We start from the raw sequence: 14,774 nt of genomic DNA, 5'->3' as shown, positions 1-14,774 counted from the left end.
TTTTCAGTACCCTTCTTGGAGTACATTCACAAAATCAGCAGTCACACATTGCCCCATGACATATATAGGAAGCTGCCTTATACTGAGTAAGATCATCAACAGTCCATCCAGCTCAGCACTGCCTGCAGTGACTGGGAGCAGCTTTCCAGGATTTCAAATAAGGGTTTCTCCCTGCCCTACCTGGAGATGCTGGGGATTAAAACTGCATGCACTGCAGATGCTCTACCACTGAGCTGTAGCCCTTTCCCTGTTAAACTGCTTGGGTGTCAGCAGTGAAATGGGTCTGTTTTGATCATGAGTGTCTTTAGGACCGTTGGACTGAACAGTAGTGGAGCTGCTGTGCAGAAGATTCTTCTACAAAATTATTTGCGTTATCTCTGTTAGCTGATTGAACGTCAACACTGTTCTTCTTTTTACAGCACGTGTTGGGCTTATGCATATCGGTGTCTTCATCCTACTGCTGCTGAGTGGAGAGAGAAATTTTGGGGTTCGGCTGAACAAGCCGTACTCCGTTCGAGTACCAATGGATATCCCTGTATTTACAGGGACACACGCAGATCTCCTGATCATTGTGAGTGTCGCAGTTACCAGCCGTGCCCATTGCCCATCCACACTTCTGTTTTCCAAAGAAAAACCCACAGTTTAATGCTGAACAAACGGCAGTTGGGTTTTCCATGGATTGTCGTCTATTCCAATTTAGCACTAAAGAGTCTGGTTTTCTGGAGGAAAGTGGCAGGGAAAACAGACCACCACTCAGAATCATGCCTAGAAAACACAGGACGAGTGGAAGTGTATGTGAGCCCCGTGTCTTGCTAATCAGAGTTTAGGAGAAATGGGCAGGAATTTTGTGAACTGCTTCATGGTCGACTTATAGAATTTCATATGCTACATTTGCTCTTCAGTGGTGGCAACAGCCAGCACAGGATAATTCTGTTTGCACCTGTTCATTTCCACTTTCATTCTGTGTTCCAGGTCTTTCATAAGATCATCACCAGTGGGCACCAGAGGCTGCAGCCCCTCTTTGACTGCCTCCTTACTATCATTGTGAATGGTAAGGTGCCAGAGTGAACTGTATTGAAACACTTACTTAGTTATGGAGATTTATGTTTAAATCAACAACCTCCCCACAAAAGAAACCTTTGGTAGTATAATAATCCAGCAGTGTTTCTCTTGACATCTGAAGGAACAGACAGTTGCTGGTATCCTGCAAAACAGATGGTTGGGTTTTGGCATGTGGTGGAGCTAACCTTCCCTTCCCTCTTCTGTGTCCCCTTAAATCAGCTTCATGGCGAGAGAAGAGGGAGGGGAAGTTATGTTGTGCAGCTAAAAGAGTTTGCGCTAGTGGAACTGTTTAGTTGGATACCACCCAATATATGCAGATGTTATTTCTAGAAATCTTCATTCTAGTTCCTTAAACTCGGTCGGAGAAGACCACTGTGAGTGCAACAGTTGGGAAATGTTCACTGAGTTATTTTGTGCATTTCCTTACTCTCGTTCAAGACACATCCTAGTTTGTGTCAATCTGTACAATAAGCATTGAAGTAATTTTATGAGGAGCTGAGGAAATGGTGCAATACCATCTCCACTGCAGTAGATGGCATTGGCCTCCTTCGCTAACAATATGCAGTCACTTAGAATCAAGATTTGTTTCATATTAAGGGAAACCTGTAGCATTTTTTGGAACTGCCTTTTCATAATTGACTTAGTTTTTCTTTACTAGCTCTTGTATCCTGTTACAGGGTTTTGTTCCAAATATATTAACCATTTAAACAAATTTTAAAAACACAAGAAGAGTGTCATAAAGGCTAAAGTGGTGTCTGATCAGGTTTCCTTTATTTTACAAGGCCCCATATGGTGCACGTATCTCCTAATTCTGAAGGTAACAGCTATGGAACCCTGTGTAACGAGACACTACAGTCTGCCTTTCCCTTTATGGAACACACATAAAACCCCTAAACTAGTTTTCAAGATATGAGGCAAACTTCAACAAAGTTTCCTGCTTCACCTTTTCCTAGAATTAGATGTAAACTTCTTTATTTTTATTTAAGGTTTTACATTACCAGTTCACAAAAGACTGAGTGAACTAGTAAATACGTGCCTTCCCAAAATTCGCCCCTACTATGAAGCCTTTGGTTTAATCCTACTCCCCTGCAGTAATTTAGGGTGTATAACAACATTTGTTCACATCCATCCTTTGCTGTCTTTAACTGCCCCATGTACCTTCCCCACTGTTAAAATTTAGATTCCTTCCTTCCTTCCTTCCTTCCTTCCTTCCTTCCTTCCTTCCTTCCTTCCTTCTCTCTCTCTCTCTCTCTCTCTGTGTGTTAAAGTGCCATGTATGCTGAAGATAAGCAATCATAAAGGGAATTACTGTCACCCTAATTTTCTTTTCCCCTTCTTCCAGTATCTCCATACTTGAAGTCTCTTTCCATGGTAGCTGCTAACAAACTGCTGCACTTGTTGGAAGCATTTTCAACCACCTGGTTCCTCTTCTCCGCTGTCCAGAACCACCACCTTGTCTTCTTTTTGCTGGAAGTTTTCAATAATATCATTCAATATCAGTTTGATGGTGAGTAGCTGCTAAACAATAAGCTGGCCCAATACCCCTTTCTGATGGCATGCCAAGAACGAAGAAAATGTATTACTCTAAATATAGTAATAATAAAAAGTGTTGTCACGCCCCCTCCCCATAACAACTAGACATTCTGTTTTGGCACCCACAACCCAAGTCCCAGAAGTCATTTGGCTTCCAGCTTTTCTATCCCAGTTTCTAACACTGCTTTTGATCCATGTCACTATAGCTTCCATTTTATGCACTGGGCACTAAGGCTGAGAACAGTGACTAGGCCAAAGTTTCAGTAAGCAGGTAGCCAAGCAAGAAAGCAAATTCAAGTCCAGATCCTGCATGCTGCTCACTAGGCTCCCACTTCCTTCTGCTCTGTTATTGATCTTAACTTTAGCATTGCCAACTGGGTACCCTGTAAACAACTCAAGAACTGTGCTTTTGCTTTGTGGACTAAATTTTTCCCCTAGCGGTAATATAGGAGAAGGTAAGGAAAGATGTTCTTGATACAGGACTATAAGTAGCATACAGCCTCCCAGGCTTATTTATAGGTCTTTTACCCTGCAAATAAAATTACTTAATCATGTTTTTTCTCCCTTCTGCTGCTGTGATTTCCTAGGCAATTCCAACTTGGTCTATGCCATTATCCGCAAGCGAAATGTGTTCCATCAGCTGGCCAATCTGCCTACTGACTTGCAGTCCATCCAGAGAGCTTTGCAGCGCAAAAAGAAAGCTCCCGAACCTATATCTCGCACCAACTCTCAGGACGGAGTGTCCATGGAAGGATCTCGACCGGCTGCACCTGCTGAGCCCGGGACGCTAAAGGCCAGCTTGGTAGCAACTCCAGGTCAGTCTAACCTTTATTGTTGTATAATTGCTTAAATAAAGTGTAAGTTCAGTTAAAGATGATGAATTGGATCAATCTTTGATGTCTTTCCTGATGACGAAGATCATTTAGGGAAATAACTTAAGCTCCATGTTATGAAACGGCTTTGTCAGCCGGGATATTGTCATAGAACCATTGCCAGGATATTGCCATAGAACCCTCATTTGAACCGGGCTGTTTTGTAGCTACCCACAAACGACCAAATGTTCCCGTCTTGGTTTCCTAGTCCCTAAGCTTAATTCAATTACCGGGGAGCTTGCCTACCCTCCCCCATGATAGTTCTCCTTTTTCTAGAATGAGGTGCTTTCTGCTCTTGAAAAAGTGGTGGGAAATTATCTAACAAGATTTATATAACATTAAAATTACCAATAAAATCAGATGTTAGCCTTAAAAATTTCAAAACAAAACCAACAGTTAAAAAATATACATTATAAAATATGATTGCGTGTTAAAACAAATGTCAAATTTACATGTCTTGATATGTCGGTTTAAACATAAGCAAGAAGAATCTACTTAACAGAAAGGCAAGTGGTGGGAGTTGCATCATTTGGTCTAAGTTATGTTGTTGACCTCCTCCGAGCCTTGCTTGGCTTCCTCTTAATGCTGTCTTCCAAATTCAGGTATTGACAAGCTCACTGAGAAAGCCCAGGTGTCTGAAGATGGGACGATGCGCTCCCTGGAGCCAGAGTCTGCGCAGTCTGCAGCACAAGGCAGCCCTCCTGGCGTTATCAGTGACACAGAATCTTGGAGTGGGGTACGGCTACATGTTGCTTTTGTGCTTGGACACATTCTGATTATTATTGTCTAAACTTGCACAGCTAGTAGTTGTAATACAGGTACTGAATAACAGTATCTAGAGTAGGAGTTCTCAAACTACACTGGTACATCTGGCTAAGAACTTAATTCGTTCTGGAGGTCCGTTCTTAACCTGAAACTGTTCTTAACCAGAAGCACCACTTTAGATAATGGGGCTTCCCGCTGCTGCTGCACTGCTGAAGCACAATTTCTGTTCTCATACCGAAGCAAAGTTCTTAACCCGAGGTACTATTTCTGGGTTAGCGGAGTCTGTAACCTGATGCATCTGTAACCTGAAGCGTCTGTAAACTGAGGTACCACTGTATGGTCCTACAACCATGAGCTTCATTCAGATGGTGTGTCTACAGATTTGTGGTTGAAGAGGAGAGACTACACGTCAATCTTCTTAAACATTCTTAATGGTATTTAATGGTATTGTTGTTGCACCTATTATTTCTTATATTGTATTTTATTGTACAAGAAAAAGCAGCGGACTCTCCTTTGTGGAGTTGTTAAAGCAGAGGTTGGATGGCCATTGGACATGGATGATCTAGTTAAGATGCCTGCATTGCAGAGGATTTTAATAGATGACCCTTGGGGGTAGCTTCCAACTCTACCATTCTATGATTACATTATAATTTGAATTCCATAGAATTAAAATTTTAATATGACTTATAAGAAATAAAAGAAACAATGAAAACACCATTAAGGAAACCATACAGCATCTAGCATAGCACATTACAATTTCTACAGCAGGCAGAAAAAATCATTAAGTGGTCCATTAAGTCTCTCAGCCATTTTCAAGTGGTCTGGGGGTGGGGTGGGGGGAGTTTGGGATCCACTGATCTAGTGCTATCCTTGATGCAGTTCAAGGACACTGTTGCCCTTGGCATTAAATCCACTAAAGCACATTTGGTAAAGTGCTTGTGTGTGTAGAAAACGAGGTGATCCAAAATGGGTTTCTTACATATTGCAGTTCGGAGTCTGCCTTTTTCTCATCTACAGAGAAGTTGGTGGCGTTTCAGATCCATACTTTAAACCTGAATAATTCTTTTTTATCAGCAGGACAAATCTAGCAAGTATCTCCGTTTGACACATTGCTGTGTAGATCAAATAGAATTATGCTGCTCTTAAAATGTCAGTTTTGTGGACATTTGCTGATGACAGGGTTAAGGTTCTCATGCTCTGGGGATGGGGGAGGGCATGAACAGGGGCCCCAAACAGGTATTTTCATGGATTGATTTGTGGAAGCTTTATTGGGGGTGTCCAGGAGTCTACATACCATAAAGTTAATGTGCCTGTAAATTATGCTGGATTGTGTTATCACTTTATGGCGACAATAAATAAATCCTGGAGGCAAAAAAAGATAGAGACCCAGATCATCTTGTACCTTGTTTGCTTCCAGATAAGCAGCATTACACTTCTGTTGGTTTAGAGCTCAGTATAGTGTTTCCAGAGATGAATGGTATCAGTGAGGAGTTTTTGTAACTGCCCACTTAGACGTACCTGGAAGTGGATGCTACACTGCAGCTTTGTCCTGCAGAGGTGCTTTTATTGGGGCTTAAGTGTAGAGTGGCCTTATGTCCAGCACAAAGGCCCTATGACCACACAGGAAATGATATGAGCTGAAGGTCTCCCAGTAACAAATTTGGTTCAGTATAGTCAGTGAATATCCATGATGCATGTTAAGACACAGCTGCTAGATTTCTTGACCTTAGAGGTGAAGAATACAAGCCCCTGGTCAAGAGAGGTAGGGGCTGAATGCATCCACAGTCCCACTGCCCACACCATCTAAGGCAGAAAGTGGGGATGCTACGCCAGCTCACAGATTGGCACTGGATTGGGCCCTTTTCTATAACAGTGGCAGGGCTGGCTGAGGATCTGCTGGATCCTGTGCCAGCTCAGCTCTCTCCCCCTCCCCACCCACCCCATGCCCTGTTTCTAGAATTTCTGCTGGCTTCCGCTTGTAGCAATACCACCAGCAATAGATTCTGCACTCAGTTTGGGGGAGTACACTGGGGCACGTCTTGCTGGTTGAGCTCCTCCTGGCAGAGTCCAGCAGATTTTTGCAGGCCTGGGTGGAGGGGCCCTGTCTACCTCTTCCAAACCCTCTTCAGCACAGCAAATCAGGGGCATAGATTGCTATGCCCATCTGGAATGGTTAACCTCCAAATGTGAAAAATTGCAGTGAAAAACCCCCAGAATTAATGAAAAAGAATATGTTGGGGAAATTTGCATTTGCTTCCCTCCCACCCATTCCTTTTCATGTACTGCACTTACTTTTCATGCTTTATCTTCCCACTTGACCGGCATGTAAAGTAATATTTGCATTAGCCAGGCAGCAGTGTGGCGCAGATAAGTTGGTAAGTGATATGGTTGTGTCCCTTTTTCTCAGGAATCATTGCAGCCCCGGCGAGATCGACGGCGTCAGTCCAGTGCATCCTCAGTTGGGCAGTGGAATCCAACTCCTGAATGGGTGAGAGGAGCCTGTGCTCCATGATTCCTTTTCCTTCTCACTCCCTATTGATTCAGCAGGAGCTGAACTGGGGCTGCTCCTAGTCAGTTAAAGTAAACAGGCGGTGATTAAGTAAAATGCTATGTGCATTAGAGCAGATGCCCACCCTGAGCCCTTTTTACAGCAAGCGTGATGCAATCGGGGGAGGGGTGTGTGTGCTTGTTCCAAAGTGATGAAGCAGCATTCTCCTGCCACCTGGACCTGAGCAGAGAGGGGCCTGCAAAGAACAGCAAGCAGGTGCTACACTTTTCATCCCTCATTAGGGATCACTATAGTTTTTGGTCCTGCTCCATTGCTCCCTTCATTGCTTAATGAAGCAGGAATTATAATGAACTTTGCGCACTGCATGCAATAAAAAGCTTTTAATATCAAAATTATTAGTAGTTAAGCAGTCTTTCTTAGCTTTTAAGTCTACGTGATTCTTTCTGTCTGTGGAAGGGTGGGTTGCTGCGTGTTCATTCTAAATGAGAAGAGGGTTTATCCCTGGGGTGGCCTGCGGCTTTCTCTGTCTCTGTAGGGACAGAGTACAATGGTACCTTGGTTCTTGAACTCAATCCGTTCTGGAAGTCCATTCGACTTCCAAAACATTTGAAAACCCAAGGCATGGCTTCTCATTGGCCCCGGAAACAATGCCGACAGCAGAAACTGACTTTCAGCTTCCGAAAAACGTTCACAAACCAGTACACTTACTTCTGGGTTTGCGGCATTCAGGAGCCAATTTGTTTGTCAACTAAGCCGTTCGGGAACCAAGGTACCACTGTACTCTTCTTTCAGAAAACTACAGTGTTCAGAGCTTGTGTGGTTATGTTTGAAGACTTAATTCTCTTATAGAAAAAAATTAATATAAGCATTCACAGAACCCCTGCCTATGTTTTTGTGGCGGGGGGGGGGGGACATGGAAGTTCCTTTTGTAGGTACATACTCTAATGTTCCTACTGTCCCTGTTAAGGGCAACCTAGTTTGATATACTTGACATGTTCTACATGAATATGTTCATCTGTATGCTTTCTGAGTTGTTCAAAATCATTGATTTTATCTTCTACTCCTTTTCTTTGTAGGTAGTATCTTGGAAGTCAAAGCTGCCCCTACAGACAATCATGCGGCTTTTACAGGTCTTGGTCCCCCAGGTAGAGAAGATTTGCATTGACAAGTAAGTGTCTATGGTCCTTTGAATATTTGAGGGCGGGGCCAGAGGGGAGTTGTAAAGTGATAGGAATTATAAAGAAGTCAATACTGTGATGATCAGGACATGCCCTCTGCTCACTTTTCTATAGGAGTTTGGGTAATATCAAATTTGGCAATAATTACCCAAAGTACATGCAGTCCCAAACATCAGAAAGAAGTCTATCTATATTGATTCAATGTATGGGGCTCTGCACTTGTGCAAAGCCCAGCTTTGAGGCTATGCAAGAGATCTGTTAGGAGCTTGCACATGCCAACCTTCCCCTCAAGAGGTTTTTTTGTTGTTGTTGTTTACCTAATGCATGGCAGGAACATCTTCTTGCTAATTTCTTTTAACTGTGGTAATACAATAAATTTCATTTGTTCATCAGCTTATGCAGGTCTTAGCGCAAATTGCAGTGAGAGATACAGTTCTAATACAAACTTTCCATTAAAAAAATACTCACACAACAACAAACTCTAAAAGTAATCATACACTATGGTTTAGATGATAATAAGAAATCCTATACCCACAATAACATAAGCATGGTCACCATTAAAATTAGCCAGCAGCAACTCAAGGACGTTCTCTGAAGATCTCTGAAACTGATCTTCTCCTTGAATAGAGAGCATGATTTCCCCACCTCTGTATATCTTCTTTAGTGCAAAGTTTGAGAAGGAGTATGGACCCCACATTTGCATTTTCTTAGGGCCTTTTGATTCTATACCCCAATGAATTGCTTGAGGGGGTGGTTTAAGAAGTGCAGAGCATTATGGGGCTGGCTCCCTACAGCTGCACAACCTGATGGTTAACTGGTTTCCCTAAGAAAGGCAATAAATTGCAGCACGATAACGATTCCAGATAACACTTTACACAGAAGCAATTCTGAACTCTTATTATTGCACTGATAGCATACAGTACATTGCTGAAACTATGAACTCAGCTAGATTGGTAAAGAAAAAGTGACTTATATGCGTTGTATATGCAATATAACATTGTGCCACCAGGTGGCAACATGGCAGTCCCGTTTTTTCTCTACCTGTTTTCCGTTTAAATTTATAACGCTTTAAACTGAAACGCTTCTTTGATGTGTCTAGATCCAGCCTGAATCTGGCTGATATCTCATGCATAATCTGTAATGTTACTGTGCAATTTTCCTTATTCAAAGAGATAATATCCTATCAACATATGTTGAGTTAGTAAACATAAGCATTATGGTCCTAATCAATTTTTGTAATAGGCAAGTCTCCGTCACCTCATTAACAACCAGAAAAAAGATACCTGTAAATGTGTGGGTAAACTCTTTGGTGTTCTTTGTCCTGACTGAAGATATTTATTGGCAAAGTTGACATTCTTCACTGGACCAAAACTGCATGTCACATTGGAGCTCTTTGCTTTGCAGCTCCCAATTTGTAAAATGAGCCACGGGGTCCAGTTTTAGACTAGAACTGCAATGGGTGTGGGTGGAGTGGGCCCTTATTGAGATCACCCTCATTCCTTAATGGCTGTTAGTTGTGGAGGGGGAACTTGTTCACTTAATTTATTTTTAGCCCACATGTAGAACTTCCTGTTGGCAACAGCTGTTCCAGAGGAGCAGTCTAGATGACAGCTGTAGGAAGGATTGTACTTTCACCCCCTGTGCCTGACCTCAGCTGGAAATGTGTGGCTGCTTTTACAAAAAAGTACATTGCCTTGGACCTCCAGACACAGAGCTCCAGAGTTGTATGTAATTTAGCCCCTTAGTGTATTGTAAGATCAAGCTTGGACCAATACACTAGTGTCATTTTGAAGGAAATAACTGGACACTTCAGTATGTTCTGCAGGGAATTCCTGGCAGTTTTAGAGAATTTCTAATGCTCTTTCATCTTGCCCTTGTCCGTGGAACTTGAGTGCACACCAATAAAAGGAAACTCTGTGGGTCACGTTTATTCTTCTGCAGCATCCATTTAAGTGTTCTCTCTTTTTTCCAGGGGCCTCACAGATGAGTCTGAGATTCTGAAGTTCTTGCAGCATGGCACATTGGTGGGGCTGCTTCCTGTTCCTCATCCCATCCTGATCCGCAAATACCAGGCTAACTGTGGCACTGCTATGTGGTTCCGCACTTACATGTGGGGAGTTATTTATTTGAGGTAAGTCGGCCCAAAACAACCCAAATTCATTTTTCTTCACTGATAGCATGTTGCTGACGAGTTGCCTGCCTTGTTTTCAGTTAAGTGGTTGGTACTAAAGGCTGCCTTCATAACCATGAGGTGGAGTTATGCTGTGAATTTTAAATGTTGCACAAAGTAATGGATGCCAAGCCTGTCATGAGCCATGTTGTTAGGTTCTGTACAGAGAATGACATTTCATTTTCAGTAAGATCACTTTGAAGTGTAATCAGGGTTTTATCGGCATCTGAGAATAACGTACATTTAGTATTGAACTGGGCTTAGAATTTGAAAACAAAACGGCAATTCAAAATAATGTTTAGATATTGGAAATAAAAAGGGAGAACAATTATTCCTCAGGTGCCCTTAATATAGTATGGAGAGCATGAGGTTAAGATACAGGAAAGTAAATTTAAGAGAAAATCCATAATGGGTCATGTTACCTTGGGGAAATGGGAAAAAATCCTCTTCACAATAAGCGTCTACTCAGCCCTAGACATCTATTCAGTGTTCGGTTCTGAACCTTTAAGAAATGCTGCCATTTCATTTTTTGGATCTTTTACCCTCGGGCATGGGTGCTGGACCTGCGTGTATATTTCCCCTTCTCAGCTAAAGACGGATAATTTCAGGATTTAAACAGTATATTAAAACACAGGTTGCCCATCCTGGTGGTATGGAATAGTTTAATAATACTGCCATGAAGGAACTTGCAGTTGCTATAACAATATCAGTAAGGAAATGGTAGACAGTTTATTATAATGTAGAATTATTATCTCCATGGGTGGAGATAATTGCCTGGGTGGAGATAATTGTTCCAGTGGAACTTTCTGCAGGCATGGACATGGTGACAAGTAAATCTTTTCACAGTTTCTTGTACTTGCGATCTCTGTTATATGGATTACAAGTGGATCTCAGAGGTTGAAGCAGCATAGGAAGGATATACTTTTAGCCAGCTACAGCAGTGAGTTTACACTGTATACACAAGTTGTATATGTTTGGATGATCTGCATCACTTTGATTTGTTATTTTTTTTTTGAGTGTGGGTGTGGAATTTTTTTAAGGTGGGGGGCCTTGGAGGAGAAAGAGTTACGAAGCCTCACCACTACTGATCTTCCACAGTTCTGTTTTGTAAAAGAAAATCTTTGGCATCTTCATTTTAGAAGGATCAGAAAACAGGTAGATGTAGAATACTTATATGTCTGAGACTCTGGAGAGCTGCTTCCAGTCTGAGAAGAGCAGAAAAATAATAAAGAAATAGTTGACTGAACATCACAAACAGTGTGGCCCTTAGCAACTTGTGTCTGTTGACCTCATGAGTTTGCAAATCTGTTAAAGTTTTGTGAACGTTGTAACTATCCTAGATGGGAAAACGCCGGGATTCGTGTTTGCCTAATAAAACAAACTTCTGTTTCTCTTCAGGAATGTGGATCCCCCTATCTGGTATGACACGGATGTAAAGCTGTTTGAAATTCAGCGAGTCTAAGGAATGGGGAAGAGAGGGAGGAACTTGCCCCTGTTGAGAGGGGAACACTGGAAACAAGGATCTTGCTGTGCGCTTCTTCATCACAGCTCTTCCTTCATTTCACTGCCTGCTGAGTGATCCAAAGGACAATCACCTCCATTTACTGACCTGCCACTTTCAAGCTGAGGACCCCTCCCCCCTCTAAAAATCTTCCCTCACCCCCAGCTCCCAGGGAACTTTGATGGAAGAATGTGCAAGGAAAGCTTTGGGTGGTTGCACTGAAAACCAACCCGTATATCACCATGCTGTTCTTCTGCTTCTGGGTGGGGTTCTGAACCTGACTAGCTAGAGAAGCGATCTTTTCATTCCCTGGTCAGATTCAGCCTTTCAATTTAAAATATGCTGAATGTAAAGAGTGATATAAAACTGGACCAATGAAGGAAGTGCTACCGCAGAAGGTAGCTCTGTGGTTTCCCCCCCCCAAAGAATGTATCCTACCACCACTTTTATGTTGCCCACCTTGCTGGTGTTTTGCTTTATTGTAACTTCCCAGGGTGGAGTAGTAGCTTTTACTAGGTGGCTGTGGCGTTCTATTTATTTAAGTCACTTCAGGTTAATCTTCTGGGTCTGGTCGTTTCTTTCCTGTCACTGAAAATGTGCTTAACTACTTTGTACTGGTGCTGTAATGTAGCATCCACATTCCTCTTCCCTCGTCCTTCCTCCCTTTTAATGGTGGATGTGTCTCTAAGATGCATCACACTGTGTTTGTTGCAGGAATTGTTTCTGGGAAAGCTGTTCTGACGTGGGACATGTGGCGAGAGGGTGGGAGGGAGTGGACCCATGCTCTTTTTCAGGGATTTAGAAAATCGTTTTGTTGTGTTTAATGATAACTGTAGGCAGTAAGACTGCTAGAATGAAGTTTAATTATTTAAGAAGCTGCGCCGTGTGGCTTCTGTTCTGGGTTGCTTAAGCTAGATTTATAGATTCAAAGTTAGCGGGGGGAATGGGAATTTCTCCCTAGCAGAATTCATGAGGGACTGGCAAAGGCTGGTTGATAGACCACATGCCTTTGGAATGTGTCTCTGAGGAATCAACATGAATTTGAAAAGTGTTCTTACAGAGGAATGTGAGTTTTCTATTTTCGGAATTGGAGATTTATGCTTAGACCTGGGTTAGCTAACATGAGTTTAATTAGTTTTGTATCTTACGATGCAAGCCAACATCCCCTTGCAAATATGGTCATGGAATGACAGGTCTATTTCTGGCTGATCACCACTTGAGTCTAAGTTTCTTCAGACTCCCCAGAAGGCTCTCAAAGGGTTCAGAGGCCACCACCAGTTTGGAATCACAGTTTTTGTTCACTATGGGTAGTTCTTGCTCACTTACAGGAAATGAGAGATGTGTCATATATTTTAGGTTATCCTAAACAGGATAGGATAGGCTATCTTGGACAGAATTGGCAAATTCTAGGTTTTATCTGGAGCTTATTCTAAATATTTAGAAGATGAAAATAGATGAAGAATTTAAAGGACAAATATCCTTTATCTCACTCCTTTCTCATTGGCAAAACTAATCTATTCATCTCACCTTCCACCTCCACTGGCAGACTGAAGTTCATACTTTCCCTGGAATGTCTTTGATTTCTCAAATGTGATTTGGTAGTGCTCTGGCAAGGGTCTGGCTGAGTGTATCACACTGTACCAGACACTGATCTGTCCCATTCCCTTTCACACAGAGACGCTTTTGTGAGACCCCATCTTTTTATTTTGTGTCAATGTGGGTTGTTCCTTGTGAATTTATCTTGACTTTTGCATTTGTTGGTGTTGAAGGTCTGCTCTTTGTTCCATGAAAAATCAGAGTTGCACTGTAAACTATTTGCTTTACATATAGAGATAAAATTATCTTAAAACACCGCAATGGGCTTTCCTCTGTGTCTGTATCTCCAGAAGGTTTATGAGTTTGTTTGGTACTGTTTGATTTATGATGATCTGGCGTCCTTTGCAACATGTAACTTTCCATTAAAGGCATGGCTGCACAGGAGTTCCCGATTCAACACGACTGCTAAACTGGAAGCAGCACCTGGAGAGAGATGTCACAGATAAGTTCAGAGCATTTGCACAGTCCCTTGCACCGATTAACAGAAAGCCATAGGGTGAATGTAGGCTCCAACTGGGTGCCATATTTATTAAAGGGTTTTTAAACTGCTTCCCAACAAATGTTTCTGAAGCAGCACTCAACAGAAATATATTTTAAAAATTCATAAGCAACGAAATATACACAACTGTTTTTTAAAGCATATCTTTAAAATGTCAAACTGCAAAATTCTGTGTAATGTAATCCAGTATGAAATGGCTGGGTCATTTTGACTTTCTTAAAAAGATAAGAAATGTCTTAAAAAGATAAGTGTTCAGTAGCTGCTAAAAGTAAAGATGCTAAGCACGCGTCTGTTCAGTGGGAGGCTGATTACTTAGAGCTACAGCCGCAACACTAAAGACCCGTTTCCCGAGTTGAGATCAAATGTACTTCTGGGATATTCAGAACTCTTAACAACGCCCCATCAGAGGAATGCAATTGCTGAGCAAGGATATACGTGGCAAAATGTCCTTCAGGTAACCTGGCCCCAGGTTGCATAGGGCTTTAAACACGGAAAGCAAACTCTTGAACTGAGCCCTATAGCATTTTGGCAGTCAGTGTAGTTCTCTTAGCGGAGGTGCTATATGCTATTGGGAAGATGTTGCAGTTAACAGCCTGGTTGCTGCATTCTGCACTAGCTGCAGCTTTCTGGGAATCCCCCCCCCCCCATGCAGTGCGTTGCAGGCATCCAATCTTGAGGTCCCTAACTCCAGCGGCCACTATGGTCTTACCAGATGAAGCTGGTAAAAGGCACTCCTAGCAACCGAGGCTACCTGTGGCTCCAGTGACAAAGAGGGATCCAGGAGCATTGTTCATTCAGAAGGGAGTGAAGCCCCATCCAGAGCAGGTAACTCTCCTGTTTCTTGGATGCAGGAGCCCGTCGCCCACAAGGCCTCCGACTCGACAGGGTTTAAATGTAGCTTAGGGGTCCTCACCCATCCGCTCCTCCACGCCTGCAACAAGCTTACGGGTTTGTCAAATTAGGGTGTGCAGAAGTCCATCTGCAGAGCAATATGGGAAACCAAAAGCATTGAACATGAACATGTTCTGATAGGAATGTGGGAATTTGAATGGGATGTTTAAAATCCTGACCAGCTTATGCAATGGATCT

General features: G+C 42.4%; 1 protein-coding gene across 1 annotated transcript in view; it reads left to right on the top strand.

The window, feature by feature from the left end:
- HID1 (HID1 domain containing) overlaps nt 1–13,447 on the top strand; it is a 41,094-nt gene extending 27,647 nt beyond the window's left edge. Inside the window, exons 11-19 of the mRNA XM_082211040.1 lie at nt 420–571; nt 973–1,051; nt 2,405–2,569; nt 3,183–3,410; nt 4,070–4,203; nt 6,640–6,720; nt 7,818–7,909; nt 9,892–10,050; nt 11,488–13,447. Coding sequence (XP_082067166.1) covers nt 420–571; nt 973–1,051; nt 2,405–2,569; nt 3,183–3,410; nt 4,070–4,203; nt 6,640–6,720; nt 7,818–7,909; nt 9,892–10,050; nt 11,488–11,551 — 1,154 coding nt within the window. The 3' untranslated portion in view covers nt 11,552–13,447. The remainder of the gene's footprint in view (nt 1–419; nt 572–972; nt 1,052–2,404; nt 2,570–3,182; nt 3,411–4,069; nt 4,204–6,639; nt 6,721–7,817; nt 7,910–9,891; nt 10,051–11,487) is intronic.
- Nucleotides 13,448–14,774: the final 1,327 nt, after the last annotated feature.

This window comes from Podarcis vaucheri (genome assembly GCF_965113315.1).
Source record: "Podarcis vaucheri genome assembly, chromosome: 2".
In the NCBI taxonomy this organism is placed as follows: Eukaryota; Metazoa; Chordata; class Lepidosauria; order Squamata; family Lacertidae; genus Podarcis; species Podarcis vaucheri.
The sequence above is the reverse complement of the archived record's forward strand: the minus strand, read 5'-3'. Positions and strand labels throughout refer to the sequence as shown.